The sequence below is a fragment of the Thunnus albacares genome, chromosome 24 (genome assembly GCF_914725855.1).
Source record: "Thunnus albacares chromosome 24, fThuAlb1.1, whole genome shotgun sequence".
In the NCBI taxonomy this organism is placed as follows: domain Eukaryota; kingdom Metazoa; phylum Chordata; class Actinopteri; order Scombriformes; family Scombridae; genus Thunnus; species Thunnus albacares.
Genome location: NC_058129.1, coordinates 461,404 through 481,878, shown reverse-complemented (window position 1 = coordinate 481,878; position 20,475 = coordinate 461,404). Strand labels below are relative to the sequence as shown.

The 20,475-nt window shown below is 38.9% G+C and overlaps 1 protein-coding gene across 1 annotated transcript; it reads right to left on the bottom strand.

The window, feature by feature from the left end:
* Positions 1-2,851: 2,851 nt before the first annotated feature.
* On the bottom strand, positions 2,852-11,974 carry LOC122976772 (protein downstream neighbor of son homolog). The gene is made up of 12 exons (XM_044345436.1): positions 11,388-11,974; positions 10,634-10,708; positions 10,306-10,506; positions 10,005-10,183; positions 8,795-8,870; positions 8,598-8,700; positions 8,052-8,160; positions 4,456-4,575; positions 4,153-4,351; positions 3,998-4,067; positions 3,706-3,839; positions 2,852-3,349 (listed from the first exon to the last, which is right to left on the bottom strand). Exons 1-12 carry the CDS (start codon positions 11,838-11,840, stop codon positions 3,209-3,211), a joined length of 1,860 nt encoding a protein of 619 aa, XP_044201371.1. The 5' UTR covers positions 11,841-11,974; the 3' UTR covers positions 2,852-3,208.
* Between the last annotated feature and the right edge of the window lie 8,501 nt (positions 11,975-20,475).

Here is a 20,475-nt window from a genome sequence, read left to right as displayed (position 1 = left end):
AAACAGAAGGAAACCTAGATAGTGGTCTGACGATATTAGAAAAAAGGTGATAGCCAAGCATGTTCAACATAAAGGTTACAAGACCATCTCCAAAGAACTTGATGTTCCTGTGACCACTGTTGCCAATATTATTAAGAAGTTAAAGGCCCATGGAGCTGTAGCCAACATCTCTGGATGTGGTCACACAAGGAAAATTGGCCCGAGATTGAACAGAGGGATTGCTTGAATGGTTGAGAAGCAACCAAGGAAAACTTCAATACAGATCCAAACTGATCTTCAAGTACAATCTCTAAAGTACAATATTTTCAACTCACACCATCCGTTGCTGTCTGAATGAAAATGGGCTCCATGGTAGAAGAAGACCCACTTCTAAGAGGGAGACACAAAAAAGCCAGACTGGACTTCCATTACACAGATGAAACAAAATTAGAGCCTTTTGGTAAATCACACCAAGCCTATATTTACAGAAGAAAAAATGAAGCCTTCAGAGAAAAGAACACCATGCCTACTGTAAAACATGGAGGAGGCTCAGTGATGTTTGGGGTTGCTTTCTGCCTCAAGCACTGGGTGCCTTGAATCTGTGCAGGGCACAATGAAATCAGAAGACTATCAAGGCATTTTGGAGTGAAACATACAGTCCAGTGTCAGACTGGGCTGTATGCTGTACAGTGTCTGACCTGTCATAGTCGCAGGTCATGGGTCTTCCAGCAGGATAATGACATACATCAAAAAGCACCCAAGAGTGGGTGAGAAGAAAATGTTGGACTGTTATAAAGTGGCCTGCTATGAGTCCTGATCTGAATCCCACTGAACATCTGTGGAAAGAGCTGAAACTTGCAGTTAGGAGACAGTACTCATCAAACCTGAGAGAACTGGAGCAGTTTGTTCATGAAGAGTGGGCCAAACTACCAGTGGAGAAGTGTAAAAACCTTATTCAGAGTTACAGAAAGCGCTTGACTGCAGATATTGCCTCCAAAGGATGTGCTACAAAATATTAAGTTAAGTGTACCAATATTTTGACTATGCCATTTTCATTTGTTTTATTGTATTTAATAATGTGTTTAGTTGTAAATCAAAAACAAAGTTTCAGTTATATTCAGTGTGAAACAAAGAATGATGGATACCATATACTTCTGTCAGTTTCAACTTCATACAGAGAATTTTTTTTTTTTTTTTTAAAGGTGGAAGGGTACCAATATTTTCAGCCACTTCTGTAAATGTAGATTTGCAGATATGTAGAAACTACAAGTATTTATTTTCTGACTGGCATTTGTTTATTTATTGACTTGAGCATCATCCTTTTTCTTTCTGTATTTATCTCAGCATTTATTTATTGATGAATAAGTCCCTTGTAGTCCTCCACATCTGTGCAGAACTGTGTAAAGGATTCCTTTTCCCCTTACTTATCTTATATTTCTCCCACTGAGAAATTAATGAGGTTCTTACCTAAAGCCTGCACATTGTCTTTACACATAACGCTGACAACCCCCATTGATAAAGGACCTATAACTGGGGAGAACTGTTGTTTATGGCCATACCACCCCTGGATGTATAATAAGAACCGGATACATCGTCGGAGGCAGGACCCCGTTCATTCCTATGAAAGTTGCTCAGTGGCGCATGAAGCCGGCCGAGCTGGTTACTTCTGGTTTAGCCCTCTGGCTAACTTGAATGGGGATAAAACAATTGAATTGTGCGGCTCTTCTAGACATTCAAAATGTGGTTGGACCGCACATATCAAATTATTATAGTGAAACGAGTCATTTCGTAGGGGTTGTGACTCTAAAAAAAATGTATCTGCTGATCTACAGACATATCTTTAACAATTTAAGTCTATGGGGAAAAGTCTTTTTGGGCCAGTGTGCATCACATGACGTTGAAATTACATAGTTTGGCTGCTATGTCAAATTTGCTTCAAAGCCCAGTGCTCTTCCTGTAATCAGTTCTCTTTATACATCCATGATACCACCCTGAACACACCCGATCTCATCAGATTTCGGAAGCTAAGGGTCAGCATTGAGTGTATATAAATATGGATGTCATGACAGCTCCCCAAAAGTGAAGCCAAACACATCTCAATCGCCCACTGGTGGCTGGTTACAGTATAGGTCATAAAACCCGCCTCCTCCATGTTAGCGAATAGGATATGAGCCAAACTAAAAAGTCAAAGTACATGTCAAATAAATTTTTCCCAAAGATAATTTCTGTTCTTGTCACGCTGATGTTTGTTCAAGTGCTAAGTTTTCTGATGAGTTTGTTTTTAATTAGTTGACAATATAAGAAGGGGATGTGACGTCATGATTGAAAGCTGTGACAGCTGCTCTCAAACCTGTCAGGCAACGGGACGATTGAGGGGGCATGCCTGACTCTACCGCACAGACTCTGGCTCCAAATGACACCACACAAGCAAGATTGCAGCTCCCAGAAAGGAGATATGTATTTTTTCACTTTTGCATAGTGACAGGAAGTGGAGACACGTCCATATTTACATACACTAAATAGCTGGGCCTGGTTAGTACTTGGATGGAAGAATCTGCAGTATTTCACCTTTTAACTTTTTCAGGCTGTGGTGCAGCTTGAACTCTAATTAGTCTTAACAAAATGCACCATCATAACAAATGAAATACTGGATAAAAGTTTATGTGTGAAACAAGCAAGACAAACACATATTGTAACCATACATTCCTGAAATGTGACTATTAAAAACTCCCAAACACTCAAAGAATGTCACAAAGAACTTCCTCAGCATTACCTTTTCTGGAAAGTAACCTCAAAAATTGCACTAACAGTGCAAACTTTATAAACTGGTGACAGTTCTGTCTGTTCCGATAGTAAGGACACTCAAACCATGTAACAATGCACCAGTGATTTATTTGGATATGTTTCATAGATAAAATTCCATGGGGGGAAAAATACACAATTTATGCCAAAATAATAAAATTAAAAGCAATTTTAAACAAGCTACCTAGACTATGAGTAATAAAACCAGAACAATTGAAGCAGTAAAAGTTCATAGCTTTAAAAGAGATTAAAAGTACAGTGAAACAGCTAGATCTGTTTTTAAAGGTACTGTAAAAGAAACACACAGTAAAAGACACAGTAGTAGTGCAGTTCTTATGTGCAACAAAATGGAAATTTCCATCACACGCTTTCTAGTTCTTCGAAGGCAAATAGTTCCAGGAACACACAGTCACCAACACTTTCTCTGTCACTTCTTCCAAGTGTAGCTGAAGTTGTTCATGGTGATGTGTGTCAGAGCAGTCTTGCCCAGGCTAGAGGGCTGCTGCAGCTGCTGGATGGAGGCAGGATGGACACCACAACCAGACAGGTCCACTGACCCACCTGTATGCTGCAAACACATTGTCCGCTAAGTGGTGCAATACAGACATACAGACATATGCAATTCTCTTGGAAACAGACGGATAATTTCTACCAGTATTCAAATGACACACATGAAACATGGAGTCAAGACGCACAGATCTGATGTGGTCATGCTTGATTGACATCTCTGTGATGCTCTAGTTTTTGCTTCACATGTGACATCTGACACCTGTATGAATTCTTAAGTATTTATCCAACTTTTTTGCTTTCTTATCAACCATAGCACTTGTGGGAGTGTCAAGGAGCTTTGAATGATCAAATGTGCAGTACAGGTAACTATGGTACATGTCTCGTCCCTACATCACAAGTATTTGCCAGTCTTACCTGTTGCTTGTCATTGATGTGTATGTTCATGACAGCTGTAGGTGTGTGTGAGTAAAGAGCAGCTGAGAAGTTTCCTTTCTGTGCAGGTCGAAGGAGGTTTGTGATGGTGTGGAGAGAGGAGGGGAGGATGGGTCCTGGAGGAAAAATGAAACAAGAAAACATTTAACTACACGAGAAGCTGCCTACAGTAATGATTTTGGTTCAGTGAATGAATAGAAATAGAAAACATAAGCTGTGCAATTTGAAAACAATGGTTGTTAGATCAATGAGATTGGATGGTGCAGCTGTGTACCTGTGATCTCCAGACTGCTGATGTTCTGGTAGGTAGAACCAACCTGGCTCTTCACATTCACACTGCGGGCCTGAAAAAACACAGACTCAGACTGATGCACACAAACTAACAGCTATGTGTGTATACACTGTAGGTGTGTGTGTGTGCCTCCATACCTTCAGTGTATGCATTGTAGCTCCTCTGAAAGCAATGGGAGCCAGCAGTGTAGGGGGTAACCCGGCCTGGGAACCAGCTGCTGCCACCAAACTCTTGCAGTTGATGAGGAAGTTGATTAGGGTGAAAGTGTCTGATCCCTCCACACACACCACAGACTCTGGTTTATGGTCCAGAGACACTGTGTGACCCTCCTTACGACTGGACAAGCAGTTAAGGAGTTTGGACTGGTTGTTCTAACTGAAATATGGTATGAAACATAAACATGACGGCTGACAGGCAGAGTCAGTGAAGCAGGAGGATACAGTTGTATAGTGATGCTATCTGGCTTCTTGATTTTGTCCTGGACTCCCATCTCCTTCAGCCAGGAGAAGTCTTCATCATCGCCTGTCTGACAGTCCTCACCCTCCTTCAGGTCAGAGCACCTGCAATGAAAATCATGCCAATCATTATAATCATGTGTAGGTATTAGGGGTGTGCCTGTAGGTATTAGGGGTGTACATTATTTGGCAAGGCACAAATAGTGTTTGTTTTTTTTTTACTAATATTTGTTTCATACAAATATTTTCAAAATTGTTTTTGGGAAGAAAAAGTACAAAAGATCCTATTCTATCAGATCATTTTTTAATAACTTTTGAATTCCTATTACTGGATTACACACCATTAGACAAAAATGTCCTCACTAGATGTCTCTCTGATAGTGTTGTAGATAAATTTAAGGAAGCAATTCCATCAGTACTGAATTCACTGCCATGTCTCAATACTACAGAGGACTCTTATGTTAAAGTCCCTCCCAAATTGATAATCTTGTTGATAGTGCTGCAGGCTCATTAAGAAAAACACTCGACTCCATCGCCCCCTTAAAAAAGAAGATAATAAAACATAAGAGGTTAGCTCCATGGTATAACTCCCAAACCCGCAAATTAAAGCAAACATCGCGAAAATTGGAAAGGATTTGGCGTTCCACCAAAGTAGAAGAATCTCGCTTAGTCTGGCAAGATAGTCTTAAAACATATAGGAAGGCCCTCTGTAATGCCAGAGCCGCCTATTACTCAGCATTAATAGAAGAGAATAAAAACTGCCCTAGGTTCCTTTTCAGCACTTTGGCCAGGCTGACAAAGAGTCATAACTCTACTGATCCATGTATTCCTATAGCTCTCAGTAGTAATGACTTTATGAGCTTCTTTAATGATAAAATTCTAACTATTAGAGACAAAATTAACCACCTCCTGCCCTCAACAGGCACCGTTCTCTCCCCAAACACCTTGGTAACGGCAGTAAATCCTGACATATATTTGGACTGTTTTTCTCCAGTAGACTTGTCTGAACTAACAATGATTTGTTCAGCTAAACCATCAACCTGTCTCTTAGATCCCATCCCAACTAGGTTGCTTAAGGAAGCCTTACCCTTAGTGAGCACTTCTTTACTAGATATGATCAATCTGTCTTTAGTAACAGGCTATGTACCACAGTCCTTTAAAGTAGCTGTAATTAAACCTCTTCTTAAGAAGCCTACTCTTGATTCAGGTGTTTTAGCCAATTATAGACCTATATCTAACCTTCCATTTCTATCTAAGATCCTTGAGAAAGCGGTCTCTAATTAGTCCCATCATTTTGATGGAGAGTACACAGACCCCCAGTCCTCCTGCCAGTTAAAAACGAACAACTTTGGTCTTTGCAAACGGAAATGATGTATGTGTTCATTTGCATATAGAGCGGGTGAGTGAGATCCAATCACAAGTGGTCATTTAAGACGCATGTGGAGACGCATGTTAATACCTGGTGAGCTGTCCACTTGTGATCGGATCACCCAAGACAAATGTTAATGCCAGGTGTAGACAGGGCCTGAGAAACAGACTTGACATGTACTGTAGGCTGTTACAAGAGTTCAGTGTGGGGTACATAGGCATCGCTTAGCCTGGGCATCTGAAGCTGTAGAGATAAAGGGATTGAAGCTGAAACATTGGCATAAAGATCCTCTCACGCTGAGCCAGGAAAAGAAGGTGTGTAAATGTCTGTATGGGATCCAAGTTAGGTAAACATGATATGAGCAGAGCACAAGTTATATACATTAGGGATGTGCAGAGAGCCCAGTGTTGATGTTTGTATCTATATTTGTTGAGGCAGCAAAATTATTTAGATTTGTATAAAAGTGGAAATAGGTGTAAAAATCCAGATTTTATGCTTTATCCTATTTTTATGCTTTTAGTTTTAGGATATTTAAGTGTTAAAATGAGTGTTTATGAATAAACTATCTTACAAAGGAGGTCCCCACACCATGTCTCTAACAGGACTCTCCCAGATCATAGGCGACTGCGCTGACTACTGAGCCAAACCGAGTGCATCGCCAACCCTCGGACAGACCTCTACTTATTTATACACCCATAACACAGAGACAGCACAGTGTGTAACATGTGGAGAAGAACTTCAAAGGCCATTATTGCTTTGCACTTTTCATTTATTGCCTATGTTTTTACAACCTAACTTTGTGGAAAGGAGAAGGGTAACAACAAGTTATGAAGCATTGTAAGCACTTCCCTTGCGTCAATAGCTCAGCTTTATCTCTGGGGAACACCCCCAACTCTGAGAGTGATGTCCAAATAAGGAAATGTACGTCATGTGGCAGGTTGATGTGACTCCACTCATTAAGAGCTGCTAATAGACATACCCAGCAGAGCAGAGGAGAGAGACTGGGATACCAATGTAAAAGACCTATGTGCTGTTATTTGACTTTTTTTTTCTTCCCGAAAACAAATAATTAAAAAAAAAATTGTTAAGTATATATATATTAAGTATAAAGTATATATAAAGTTATAAATTTTCGTAAAGAACCTACTATTTGTGCTTTGCTGCATAAAGTATTTGGTTTTGGGCACACCCCTAATATACAGCTAACATACTTTGCATTGCACTATAGCCAGCTAACCATTAGCAGTGATAGCTTAGTACGTCCCCTTGGCTAGTGACACCAAACTAGCCTAGTCTTGTGTTAGATAGCAAAAAACTTTTATTTTATTGGTCTGGTAGTCCTACAAACAGTGACAAGACCTGGGGCAAGGTTTATGACCCATCCAACTTTTTTTCTGATTCATGTCATACATTGACAGCTAAGTTACCACACGCTTCCATAAAACAAAACTTTAGGCTACTAGCTGAGCTGATGATGTTAAGTCTGTTTAAAAGGTTTGCTCACTCATGAGAGGTGTCAGATTAAACTAGGAAATAAACACTGAATCTAAATGATTTACATGTATCACACACACATCACTATAAGTCAGTGTCAGGTGTAATATACAGTATATTGTGTAATCATATATTGTGGTTCATATCAAGTGGGTCCATCAGCATTGATTTCGCCACCAAATTATTAAAGTTTACTCAGTCACTTTAAGTAGTTAGCTGTTTTCAACCTTCATTCATGAAATTGCCATTGAATTATGGGTTTTCCGGATTTTCCATCATGTAGGCCTAATAATAATGGTAGTAGGTATATGATATGATTTTGGTTTGAGACATTCAAGTGGTTGGAATATTCATGTGCAGATTATATGGTAAATCAAATCCAAACCCTTCTTACCTTCCCTAATTTTCAGCAATGTGCAGCTCTCACATGCAAGAAAAAAATGCATGGAAACAGTCTATTCAAAAGTGTTTTAAATAGTTTTTTGATGGAGAAGAATCTGGGCTCAGCCCCTGATGGTTAACAGTCCAGCTAATGCCCCTGGTGGGGCTCTGCAGATGAGCTTATTTATTTCTCATTTTAGGTAAGTTTACTGAAGAAAAACATCGGTAATAATGTATTTATATTATATATATATTATCTATTGATATTAAGGGCATGACAAATTAAAATACCAAAGTCAATCACCAAAAAGAGAATAGAAATGCAAATTGAACTTACTCCTCTTCTTTTTCTTTCTGCTGCTCCTCCTCTCCCTGGTTCCCTGTCAGGTTCTGTTGCTCCCTGCTCTTCCTCCCCTCCTCCACTAGAGGGAGACTGAACTCTATACCTGAACAAGTCAACGCAAGCAGAAAACATGGAGGCAATTAATGATGCAGTCACACATTTCATTACATTAAATAAGTGAAGAATGTGAAAAGACTTAAGCTTTAAAGATGACAATGTTAAAAGTCCAGTTTGAGATTTGTATTTGTATAAATGACGCAGTCACTGCTTTGCTTACTTAAAAATATATGAATGAAAGTTAAGATAAGTTGTTGTTTTTTTAAATTATAAATGGCGGCATATAAGATAATACAATTCCAAAACCAAAGACAAAAATCTTACAGTTCACCTGCCATCTACTGTGTATTATCAAGGAATGCATGAGATGACAAAATCAAACAGGATGTTCCAAATGTAGCGAGAAAATGTATTAAAGTGCAAACTGTGTGGCAATGTTAAGTTGTACACAAATATACATTACTCTACTCTGTGAAGACTCACCTTCAGCCTTCATTGCCATTCTGAGCCCTCTAGTTGTGGGAGATATCAAGGCAACGATGCTGTTCGAGCCCCCAAGACCTGCTGCCCTGAACAACACTGTAAACTACCAGGGTAGAACAGAAATTAAGTCCAGCTGTTATTAAAACCTTTATTATTTCAGTTTAATGAAAACAAAAACCTTAAACACTAACACCTACCTGATAAGAGCAGACGTAGAAGTAAGGACACAGTCTGGCCTTAAGTAGACTGTAGAGGGATGACAGACTGACTGACCTAAAGCAACAGAGAGAAAAGGCTGTGAGATGACAAGCACTGTACATTGTTCAATTGTTAACTTAAAGTTCAATTGAAGTCTTTTTTCAAGTCCCCCTCTACTCTACAAAGTGTTTTTCTTATTGTTCTGTCACTGGATGTAACACTTTAAAGGACAGTTTCATAGTTTTTCAATGCTTCGAAACAGTAAACCATTTTCAATAAAATTGCTTAGTATTGATTCAGTGCTTCAGAAAGCTTTGTTTCCCCCATCACTAGTTCATACTGACCATTAGAAGATTCTTACATAATGCACTTACAATGTGAGTGATGGGGGACAAAATCCACAGTCCTCCATCTGTGCAAAAATATATTTAAAAGTTTATATGAAGCTTCAGCCAAATGAGTCAAATCAAGTAGATATCTTTCAACGTTAGTTTTTAGTGCCAAAGTCCCTCTTTTTGTTACTCTATTTCTACCACAGCTCAACAGGGAAACACTGTACAAGGAAACCCAAAGAGGGAATTTGATGCTGAAAAGACTGTAAATATGGCAGATATCCACATGATATGACGAACTCAGACTGCTGAAGCCTCATATAAGCTTCACATCAACTTGCATTTTTGCACAAAATGACTGTATGGACACATTGTGGAGTTTGGCCTCCATCACTTACATCAAAAGCAAATCTGAAGGGGAACTTTAAATAGCCAGTATGAACAGGAGGAATGATTACGGCAAGGAAAACCTCATACCTCTGACTGCTATTTTAAGACACACTTGAAAATTGGGAACAGAACACAGGACAGTTAACAGAACTTTTTCATGGAAAAAAAACATATACGCCACAAAGTATTATCCAAAGTAGAGTATTTTAACATATGAAAGTATGATGGAGGACCAGTGGAACAATATGGCCGACAATTATATAATATTTCATTATATCAATTTTTGTCATATACTTCCCAGTGACAGGATTTTACAACTCTGGCGAGTTATCATCATAGCAAATATCTGATCTTTTGCCAAGATGATTGCAAGGTAAACAGTAGAAATACGCTGCCCTTTAGAGGTTTTTCTGCCATAAACTTGTAGAGAGAAGTGTTGTGTGACCGACCAATTTTGTCATCAACCCTGGAACCAATGCCGCCTCACCATTCGCTCATGAGACTCTGCTGCAGTACTGTATCTTGTGCCCAGGGAGTGCTCTTTCCTGTAAAGCTCCTCTCAGCGTTGATCCTGGGAAACAGAGAGATCCAGGGCAGGGAGGGATGTTGCCAGTAGACCAGACTCTGCTGGAAGGCACAACGAAGCTCAGAGCAGGACCTGGGATCCTTCAGGGGGGCAGTGAAGATTCATTGAGTGGCACTTAACATGGCATTACACAGTAAAAATCATCTTCTTGAAGACATGGGGATAATTACTGTAATGCCACATAATGACACTAAAACTATACCTGTAGAGTGTGTGGCAAGGTACTAAACTGAGCTCTGCAGTGCTGGCTGAGCCCCAGAGCTTCTTCCTGAGCTTTGGGCTGCTCTGCCCAAGACAGTGAGAGTGGGGAGGTGAAGAGGAGACGAGTCTTCAGGCTCCAGTCTGCTGGATACTCTGTGCAGACGGGAGGAGCTATGGAGACAGGAGCAATGGCCCGGGGGCTCTGGGAAGAGAGAAATGGAAGACGACATTTTTAACATGTATTTTATATGGGTTTGCTACACAATGTCAAATACAATGGAGAGACAGATATTTTTTATGGATATGTCAAGTAATTGTGAGAAAAGTACCTTCAGCAGTGGACTTTCAACATCTTCCTCCTCTTCTTCGAACAGAGAGTCATCTTCAGAGAAAGTGAGACACTTCTACAGCAGATGTGCAAATGGAAATTATGAAAATGCATGCCACCCCTTAACAAAATTCATTTTTCCCTAATGATCTTACACACATTAATCTTATGAACACAGTAGTGCTTTCTCAGACATAATTAGACGCTAAATGCAACAATAACAACCACAGAGATGTGGGATTCTTCTCTGGTCCCTGGCTTAAACATTCAGCATGTTCAGCACGTCCTGAATAACATCTATCTCTAAACAAGATATCCATTTCAATTCCAATATCTCGTCAAAAATTTTGAAATTTAGTAAATGTTTACTCTCTAACCAGCGAAAGCTGATAGATGTAACCACATATTGTCAAGAGCTTTAAACAATTGTTAGGTTCAAGTCTGCTCACTACAAACATAAGGAGGCGATCATTTGAATAAAGTATTAACTTTTAAGAATGCTTCAGTTCACGTAATTGTGCACACAGGGTTAATAACACGTCATGTCGAGCATTCTTAAAAATGTGACTTTCTAAAAGGAGAGTTCTGTTGTGTGCATTACCTGGTAAATCTACCTCTAACGGATAACGTAGCGTTTCCTAGGGTTTGTATCTTGACAAATTGACTATCTGACTCATTTGCTATTTTTGAACGTGTTGTTCCGCTCTATCGACACAACTACACTTTTAAGTGCAGGATTAAATAAATATACCAACCTTGCTGGAAATATCTTGGCGTTCCTGTTTCTCGGCCTCAATCAACCTTGCACTGAAAGGTAAAACTCCCCGACTCTCTTTCTCTGTTGACATGTCCTCCTCTCCCTCCTTTTCAGTCGATTTCTGCAGCTTGTAACTGTCCCCAGCTTCTGCACTTCCGTCGTCATTATAAATGAGTAATTTCTTTTTCGGGCTGTATGTATTCTCAATGTTTGCGAAGGGGTTTCTGCGTTTAATCCCTCCTCCGGAGCGGTTTTGGTTATTGAAAAGCGGCCCCGGGGAGAAAGGCCGGACACAAGCCTGGGGTGAGCTGCTTTGTCCGGTACTGCCAGCGGAACCCTGGCCGCTCTGGCTAGGGAAGACTCCGGCGTCGCTTCGGGCTCTTTTCCTCCTCATTCGCATGATTTCAGCCGGTCGCTTGAAGCTGGGCGAATAGCCTGCCTGCTGAGACATACTTAAGATATGTTGCTTATCAAAAATAGTTGAAATTCAGCGACAAATTGTCAATAAAACTAGATCCGCCGATGTTTTGTTGTTGAGCCTTCCGCACTATACAAATTTGGCGCGTCGCATGATGACGTAAAGGTCCCGCTCATGTGGCGTTCCGGTCTCATGGAAAAATGGACAATGCAAACGGCTTAGGAACTATAATATGGTCAGGTTTAAAGCAGAATGTGATGAGGGAAATGTACCACTTACGAAATGACAGGTACGAAATACTACGTGATTTCACCACGCAAGTCACTTAAAACCCCTTAAATACCATGACTATACATATTTGTTAATAAAATGAATGTCATGTCTGGTTTGGCGTAAAAAATGAATTAAATGTAAAATAACATCACTAAACGTGAACTAACTATACACACATTTATTAGAATTATACAACGTCAATCCGTAATATCTTCATGAACTTAGCGTAACGTGTAATGTCTGCATTTTACAAGTAGCCTAAACGCATCATGTCCCTAGCGTCAAAAGTATGAAAATATAGTTAACTGGTCTTTTTTTTATATAGAAGTGGATAAAAATATTAAATAAATAGATATATAAACATTAACTAAGTAACAAACGCTAACACTTCTCTAAAACAACATGATTAAATATTTTCATATCAAAAGGGGTTTTTTTCTGTTTGTTTTTGTGTGTGTCTAGTGTGTATCTGTTTGATGTGGTTTAACTTTAACTTATATTAAACATTTTTTAATTTTTATTTACATTTTTTAATTTACTTTGTTAATATTGACAATGCATGTATTCTTGTCTTGTCTCAATTACAGGTGTTATGTTCAGTAATGAAACAACTAAGGCATGATTTAGCTTAAAGGAGACCTTTTGATTGCTCATGCTCATTTCCAACTCTATATTTTTATTCTGGGACTCCATTAGAGTAGCTTTGCATGATTGACAGTCCAAAAACTCCTTATTTATCTTATATACTGGCCCTTTAAGCAGCCCCTCAGTTCAGCCTCTGTCCCTTAACTGTCTCTTTGCCTGTCTTGTTTTTGTAATAAACAAATCCATGTTATTAAGCCTATAGGCTCGTTATTATGTGTGTACATTATATGTATAACATCATCATCACTGTGGCTGTTTCTGCTTGTACTATTCCTCCCTGCATTATTTTTATCTGATCTGCTCAACAAAGAGCTCCAAATATCTTTTTAGCACCACTAACAAAGCTCTGCTAATTCAGTGAGGAACATGTTTCACTTCCTGTAAATTCTTTATAATAAAAATCATCCATTATTTAGTCTTTTAAAAGATTCTAATTTGAAGCAGTAAAGCAGGAAATGTTGGATTAGCATCAGTGGTAACTTAACATGACTGTGATACGTCTGCCCCTTGTCAGGCTTCTGGAAAGAACAGAGTGGGCTCATCAGGAGGGGAGCCTTAAAGAGACATGAGCTAAGACTGACTGTTAGAAACAGAGGCTGAACAAAGGGGCTGTACAGAGGGCCAGTATAAGATAACTGTGAATCATGCAAAGCTACTCTAGTGGAGTCTCAGAATAAAAATATAGAGCAGGAAATTAGCATAATAGGTCCCCTTTAAAGGTGCAATGTGTATGATTTAGTCATCTATTGGTGAGGTTGCAGATTGTATTCAACTGAATATCCCTCCTCCTCCCTTTCCAAATGTGTAAGAGAACCTACGGTGGCTACAAAAAACATGAAAGGCCTTCTCTAGAGCGGGGTTTGGTTTGTCCATTCTGGGCTACTGTAGAAACCCCTCCCTCTCTAGATATAAAGGGCTCATTCTAAGGTAAAAAAAACACAACAGTTCTTATTTTCAGGTGATTATACACTAATCAAAACATAGTTATGGATATTATATTCAATTTCTGCCAAGTCCATTCTGCTAGATGCCACTAAATTCTACACACTGCATCTTTAAGTCAGAACAAGGTTTGGTTGTACCATTCTGCTGAAACCCTGATTCACTGCACAAATGCTCACAAACCTATTTGATTTTGAACATATATCTCAAAAAAATCTGCCTTTCATGGACTTCTCTTCCTGGAGCTGTTCTTTGCCACCCCTCTGCAATCACCCCCTCTCTCTGTCACAGTGATTAATAGGACATTATGTAAATTTAGTCTCCCTGTTAATTTCTCCCTCGTTTGTCATTACTATGGGTCATCAATCACATCTGAAGATCAGCCAACCGCTAAATTATGGTTGCTGTTGTAAATCAATTTCATCCCTGTTGGTAGACTAGAAGAGAAAAAACCAGAGCCTTAAGCATCAAAACAGTGATTCAAGGTTGGTAATTGATGGCTAATGACCCTATGCGGGGCAGCTGAAATGTTTTCATGTCCTCAATCCCCTAATGAACATGCAGTATGCTCCATGAAACTCTATGTAGTCCAAGGGAACCATAGGGGAAGTTACATTATTTATTAGTTCTTTTTAACTGTTGTTTAACCAGGTTTTTCCCAGTGACACTAATTCATTATTTCACAGGCTTGAAAGTAAGTCTAGACCATGAAGGCCCATTAACCCTCTAAGTCATGCCACAAACTCCAACAACAAAATGTACTTAAAGTATCAACAGTAAAAGTACAAATTCCACAGAAAATCAGCCCGTGTGAGTGACATAGTATTAAGTATGACATTATTAGACAAGTAATACAGATGCATCAATGTGTAAGCAGGATTTGGAGGAGGTTTGAACTAATTTAAATACAGTTAGGCCTACTGTAGGTTGTTTAGATGAGTGGACGCTGACCTGAGGTTTGGGCTCCTCCAAATAAAACTGATGGGCCGTGACATGATTAATGAAGTAGAAATGAAGAAAAAACAAAGTTCTGCTACACAAATGTATATTCTATTTGTTTTCTCTAAAGAGGTTAAATTATTTTTTACAATAAAAATATAAATATAAATATAGTCTAAGTGGAAAGAGTTGTTAAAGATTAAAAAATATGGTGCAAGATATTGACCAGGAGTGTGCCAATGTTCGCAGTATAAATAGTATAAACAATACAAGTAATGTGCAAATGAAGTAATACATATAATTGCGTTAATATAACACTCATTGTACGATGTGATGGGTTCACAGATGGGACATTGTTGATGAGGCCAACTGCAGTTGGGAAGAAACTGTTCTTGTAGCATGAGATTTTGATCTTGACAGACCACAGCCTCTTGCTGGAGGGGAGTGTTTCAAAAGGTTTATGTCCGGGAAGGGAGGGGTCAGCCATAAGACCTTGTCCTGCAGGAGAACCAGCATGATTGTATTAAAGGCAGAGCTGAAGTCCACAAACAGGATCCTGGCATAGGTTCCCGAAGAGCCCAGGTGCTGGAGCATGAAGTGGAGGGTCATGTTGCCTGTGTCGTCAACAGACCTTTTGCACTGTAGGCAAACTGTAGGGGGTCCAAGAGTGGGTCTGTGATTTATTTGAGGTGGGACAACACAAGGTGCTCAAAGGACTTCATTACCACAGAGGTCAGGGCAATGGGTCTGTAGTCATTAAGGCCTGTGGTCTTTGGTTTTTTGGGGATAAGGATGATGGTGGAGGATTTGAAGCAGGCTGGCACGTGGCATGTCTCCAGTAAGGTGTTAAAGATGTCTGTGAACACTGGAGACAGCTGGTCAACACAGTACTTCAGGGTGGAGGGAAAGGCAGAGTCCAGTCCGGCTGCCTTGCAGACATTCTGTCTCTTAAACAGCCTGTTAATATCTCTCTCCAAGATGGAGAGAATCATTGTTGTGGTTGGGGAGGAGGGGGCCTCTGAAATAAATGTAGTTGAGTAAAAAGAATAATAGGCCTATTTTCCTCTTAAATGTATTGGAATGGAAGTATGAAGTAGAATAGAATGTAAATAGCTAGCTACTCAAGCAGAGTAAAAATACCTCAACATTGTATTTTAGTACAAACTTGAGTATGGTAAATATATAGTTACTTTCCACCACTACCACTAACTAATCTGGAGATGCTCCTACAAAGAAAGAGAAAACAGAATCAAAAATGGGTATGGGGAAAACAAAAAAAGAAAAAAACATTGTCATGTGTATTCAACAAGACTGCCAATCAAATAAATTCTCTGATGCCAGCCGTTCAACCATACAACTGCTGTTTTGAAGGTGACACAATCAGATAATCAGCCTGTGTTCTACTCAGTGCCATATTGATTTAAACCACTAGATGTCACTGTTTAACAAGGATAAATGACTTGTCCACAGCTACTGCATTACATATAAGATAATTTCTCTCACTCATTGACTTTTTCAAATACAGGCAGATATATTGTCTCATATTCAACTCCAAAAACATCTTCACTGTTCCTTGAATTTGATGAGAATTTTTGAATCACTAAAGGAAATTAGGGAATTCCATATACAGTATATTCAAATATACAATAATTCCATATTTTCAAGGTATTTTAAGAGAAATTATCTTAAGCAATATAATTTAACACCCATAATAGTGAATGTAAAGGAGTGCAGTTTTTTTTTCAATAAGACCCTGCCATTGAACTGTCTGGCAGGCTGTTGGATCTGAATAGGTGTTGCAGGAAAAACTACAGAGCATGTGTGAGCTACATGTGAGTTGAATTTTGAAGGCTATGGGCAATTACATTTAAGGTTGATGTAAGTACTGAAAAAAGCTGCTAAGTCCTGAGTGAACATAGCAAAATAGTGCTTTGAAACTATGAGCAAAATAATAACCTAAAATAAATATTTTGCATCCGGTTGAGGTCCTTTTAAACTGAATTTTCATTCTTAATATATTAGTCAGGAGCAAGGTATCAACACAAAGCTGACATTGTCCCTAAAATATTCTCCTGACTTTTCTGTGGATCCTCTGACTTATTATGTGACACAATGGTTTGTTCATAATGAAAATTACCTTACATTAAAAAATACTACAATCATTTACCTGCTAAACCTAGAGGAAAAGTATCACATTTTCTATATTCCCTGCCTTATACTAAAAGCAAAGTGAACTCTACTCTGGTTAAATGAGCCATGGTGGAAGAAGTATAGGACAGCAAATACTGTAAAAATACTCCATTACAAGTAAAAGTCCTGTATGACAAATCCTACCACGGTAAAAGTACATAATTATTATCAGCTTGATGTAGTTAAAGTATTGCAGTAAAAGTAGTGCTTTGGTCCCTCTGACTGATATATTATTAAATATGACATCATTAGATTATCAATACTGGAGCATCAGTGTTAGAGCAGCATGTTACTGTTGTAGCTGCTGGGGGTGGAGCTAGTTTCAACTACTTTATTTACAGTTAGCTAGTTTAGTCCGGTAGTTTAGTCTGAGGGGTCGTGAGACAATTAATGGGAGAGGAAAGAAGAAAAAACAAAGTTCTGATATACAAATGTGTTTTCAGTTTTCAGACATTTCTCTAATCTTTTATTTTTGGTGAAATATTGGATCATTTTAACATTTATTAAAATGAAAACGTGAGAAGTTTAGAGGGAAAAATCACTTTTTAATGGAGCTGCTAACAACTCATTGACATCTGAAATGTCAAAAGCCAAAAAGGTTGGAAACCACTGGTTTCATCTTTAACAATGTGTTATATTTTAAAAGCTTGTTACATTATCTATTGTGTCAAATGTTCATCTGAAAAGTGACTAAAGCTGTCAAATAAATGTAGTGGAGTAGAAAGTACAATATTTCCCTCTGAAATATAGTGGAGTGGAAGTAGAAAGTAGCATCAAATGGAAATACTCATGTAAAGTATCTCTAAACTGTACTTAAGTACAGTACTTGAGTAAATGTACTCCACCACAGGAAATGAGTTGATAGATCCCCATTTCCCTGACCTTGAGTGCCAGTCCATTAGTTTCTATTAACTTCCAATCATGAAAACCAGTTCACAGAAACCTGAAACCTGAATTACTTCATCGCAGCAAACATCATGTCTGCTTTTATGGTTTTCAAAACCATAAAACTGTGCAGCACTAACATAATTTTGACAACAAAAGCAGACAAAATATTCACTGTGATGACAGAGCCTCCTTAACTAGAGTGAATTCACAAGTCAAGTCAATTTTATTTGTATAGCCCAATATTAAAAATCCTAAATTTGCCTCAGGGGGCTTTACAATCTGTACAGCAATACAACATCCTCTGTCCTTAGACTCTTGATTAAGGATAAGGGAAAACTCTCCCCCAAAAAAACCCTTTAACAGGGAAAAAAATGGAAGAATTCTGAGAAAGAGCAACAGAGGAGGGACTCCTCTCCCAGGACATGCAATAGATGTCGTGTGTTCAGAAAAGGCCAGATAGCAAAATTACAGAAATACAGCATGGACAAACAGGATGACAAAATTATATACAGATTGATAAGATCATTTATATGAAGACTCTGATCAGGAGAACATCGAGCAACTTCCATGTGCCGCCAAACAGAGGACCAAACAGAGGACAGTCTTTAAGTGAGTTGATTAGCATAGTCTAGTGAAGAGATCATTAGCTGCCTGACAGGAAGGAAAAACACACTCAGCAAGATACAACACTGTACTGTCACTGTTTGCACTGGAAAATTGTCAGAAGTAAAATAAATGATATATGACTGGTATTGAATGGGCTAAAACACACAAAACACTGGTGTGATCCTTTAAAAGTGATTATTTTTATGTCATGAATATGGATGGGATTCGTTGTCTCTTCAGAATTACAGTTCCTATCAGGGTAAAAATAAAATATCATGGGAGACTAAAAACCTTAATTGAATTTCTGAAATTCAGAAATTCAACTGGCTCCTGGGTGTTCAACCACAAAAGTCCCCAACCTTAACAAACCAGTTTGTAGGTAATGGTACATTTTGTGGGTGACTTTAACATTTATTTTAATTACTGTATTGACCTGAATATAAGATGATATTTTATTTTAAAAATGACAGTTGAAAAAGAGGGCATCATCTTATATTTGATGACTAGACAATTGCATATTCATAAGATCAGATATTCTTTTTGAATGAGAGTGTACCGCTGTAACATTGGCTCCTACAGAGAGAGTTGTATTATGGGTTGTTTGAAGCATTAATGTTGCTAGGCTCGTGAGTATCTTAAAGTCTGTTAGAAGTGTAAAAATGTTTTGTTAGCTCAGTTTAACCTGCAGGAGTTTCTGTTGGCTCATATAACATGTTTTTTCTGCCACAGAGGAAATAAATTCATGACGAGTGAAAATGAGTCCAAAGTGTCTTCCAACATCTTTACTGCAGAAACGGACCACAGACTGAATCTGTCAAGCTGCCATGAAGCATGATTGCTTCTTAACCCCCTTCTTCCCCTGTGGGACACAGTTCCTTATCCTTGGCAACATGTTGAGCTTCACCCCAAGTGAAGTTCATCTTGGCTAGCTGGTCTACTAATTTGATCTCAGTGAAACCTTTGGGATGTGATCTGCTTCGGCTATGTTTGACAATTTTTGTACAGGCTGGGGTATGCCAGAAAAGAAGTTTGTACGATGTGTAGTCCAAACACGTCTGAAGGTGAAACTGTACTGGCAATATATTGTACAAATGGGAATAATGGCACACACCTTTGGACAGTCTACCCACAAAGACATTCACAGTGTTGCAGTCGTTTGAACATTGTGACAGAAGTAGCTGTGTAACAGATTGAAGAGTATGGGACAAAAGTCCTGCCCACTGTCACACCTCCACACACCTAGCCCATCACTGTATAAAGTGGCCATGATTGTAAGATTGTCGGTTTCTGAAAGTTACAAAAATGTTCCAACTTCGGAGAGGTGTTGGGGGAAGGGGTTTCAGATGCTTTTCATTTATCTGACGCATACTTCATCTGAAGCATACTGACCCCTTAACTTTCTGAAACCAACAATCATACCAGCTTTACGCAGCAATACTTCTATCATGTTCTGTCTATACAAATTTATTGTGTCTCATCCCTTTATGATGGCAACTATACATTTTTTCTAACACTTTTGCTTTTAGACGTGTTCGGGCAACATTTTGTGTGTAACAGTTTCCTTGAAGCATACTGACACATTTGTTTGGACTTTCAGATGTTGTGGAGTTGGGAAAACACACCTTGGGCTTTCCCCAGCCTTGTCTTGATGTGTTCTGCGGTCCTTGCTGATAAGGCTGCCTGAACAGGTGAAGTCTTCCACAAACTAGGGTGGCTCACCATTTATTCAAGTATTGAAGGTGTTAAGCATGAAAACCAATACGCTCTGTAAACACATTGATGATTTTTGGTGTCCATTACAGTATGTTCTAAGTAAGTTGACTAACATGATACTCTACCCACACTGTGCACTCGTTTTCCCAATGTCTGCCTGCACTACAACAGCTTTTTATACTGTGAACTCTGGCTGCAAACACCCCACCTTTATTTAGCAGCCAGTGTGTGTGTGTGTGTGTGTGTGTGTGAGTGTAAACTTGCAGAGAAGGCAAGCTAGGGCATGTCTGTTTGCCTGTAGAAATTCCTTCATGTTCAGGAATAGCAGGATGAAATGTGTGTATGTGTATGTGTGGTGTGTGGGGGTGGTTTGGCATGGATACCGGTGGCAGCCTGCAGGAGAGAATTTTATATATGGAGAAAGATAAAGAAGTCTGACATTCAATAAATACAAGAAAACAGTTGTATTTTC

Excerpts from the sequence above, each read along its gene's own strand:
- LOC122976772 (XM_044345436.1), bottom strand. The coding sequence starts at position 11,840 with ATGTCTCAGCAGGCAGGCTATTCGCCCAGCTTCAAGCGACCGGCTGAA. Across the intron at positions 8,871-10,004 it reads CAGAGTCTCATGAGCGAATG|GTCAGTCAGTCTGTCATCCC; the intron begins GTGAGGCGGCAT and ends CTGTTGCTTTAG. Across the intron at positions 3,840-3,997 it reads CAGCAGTCTGGAGATCACAG|GACCCATCCTCCCCTCCTCT; the intron begins GTACACAGCTGC and ends TTTTTCCTCCAG.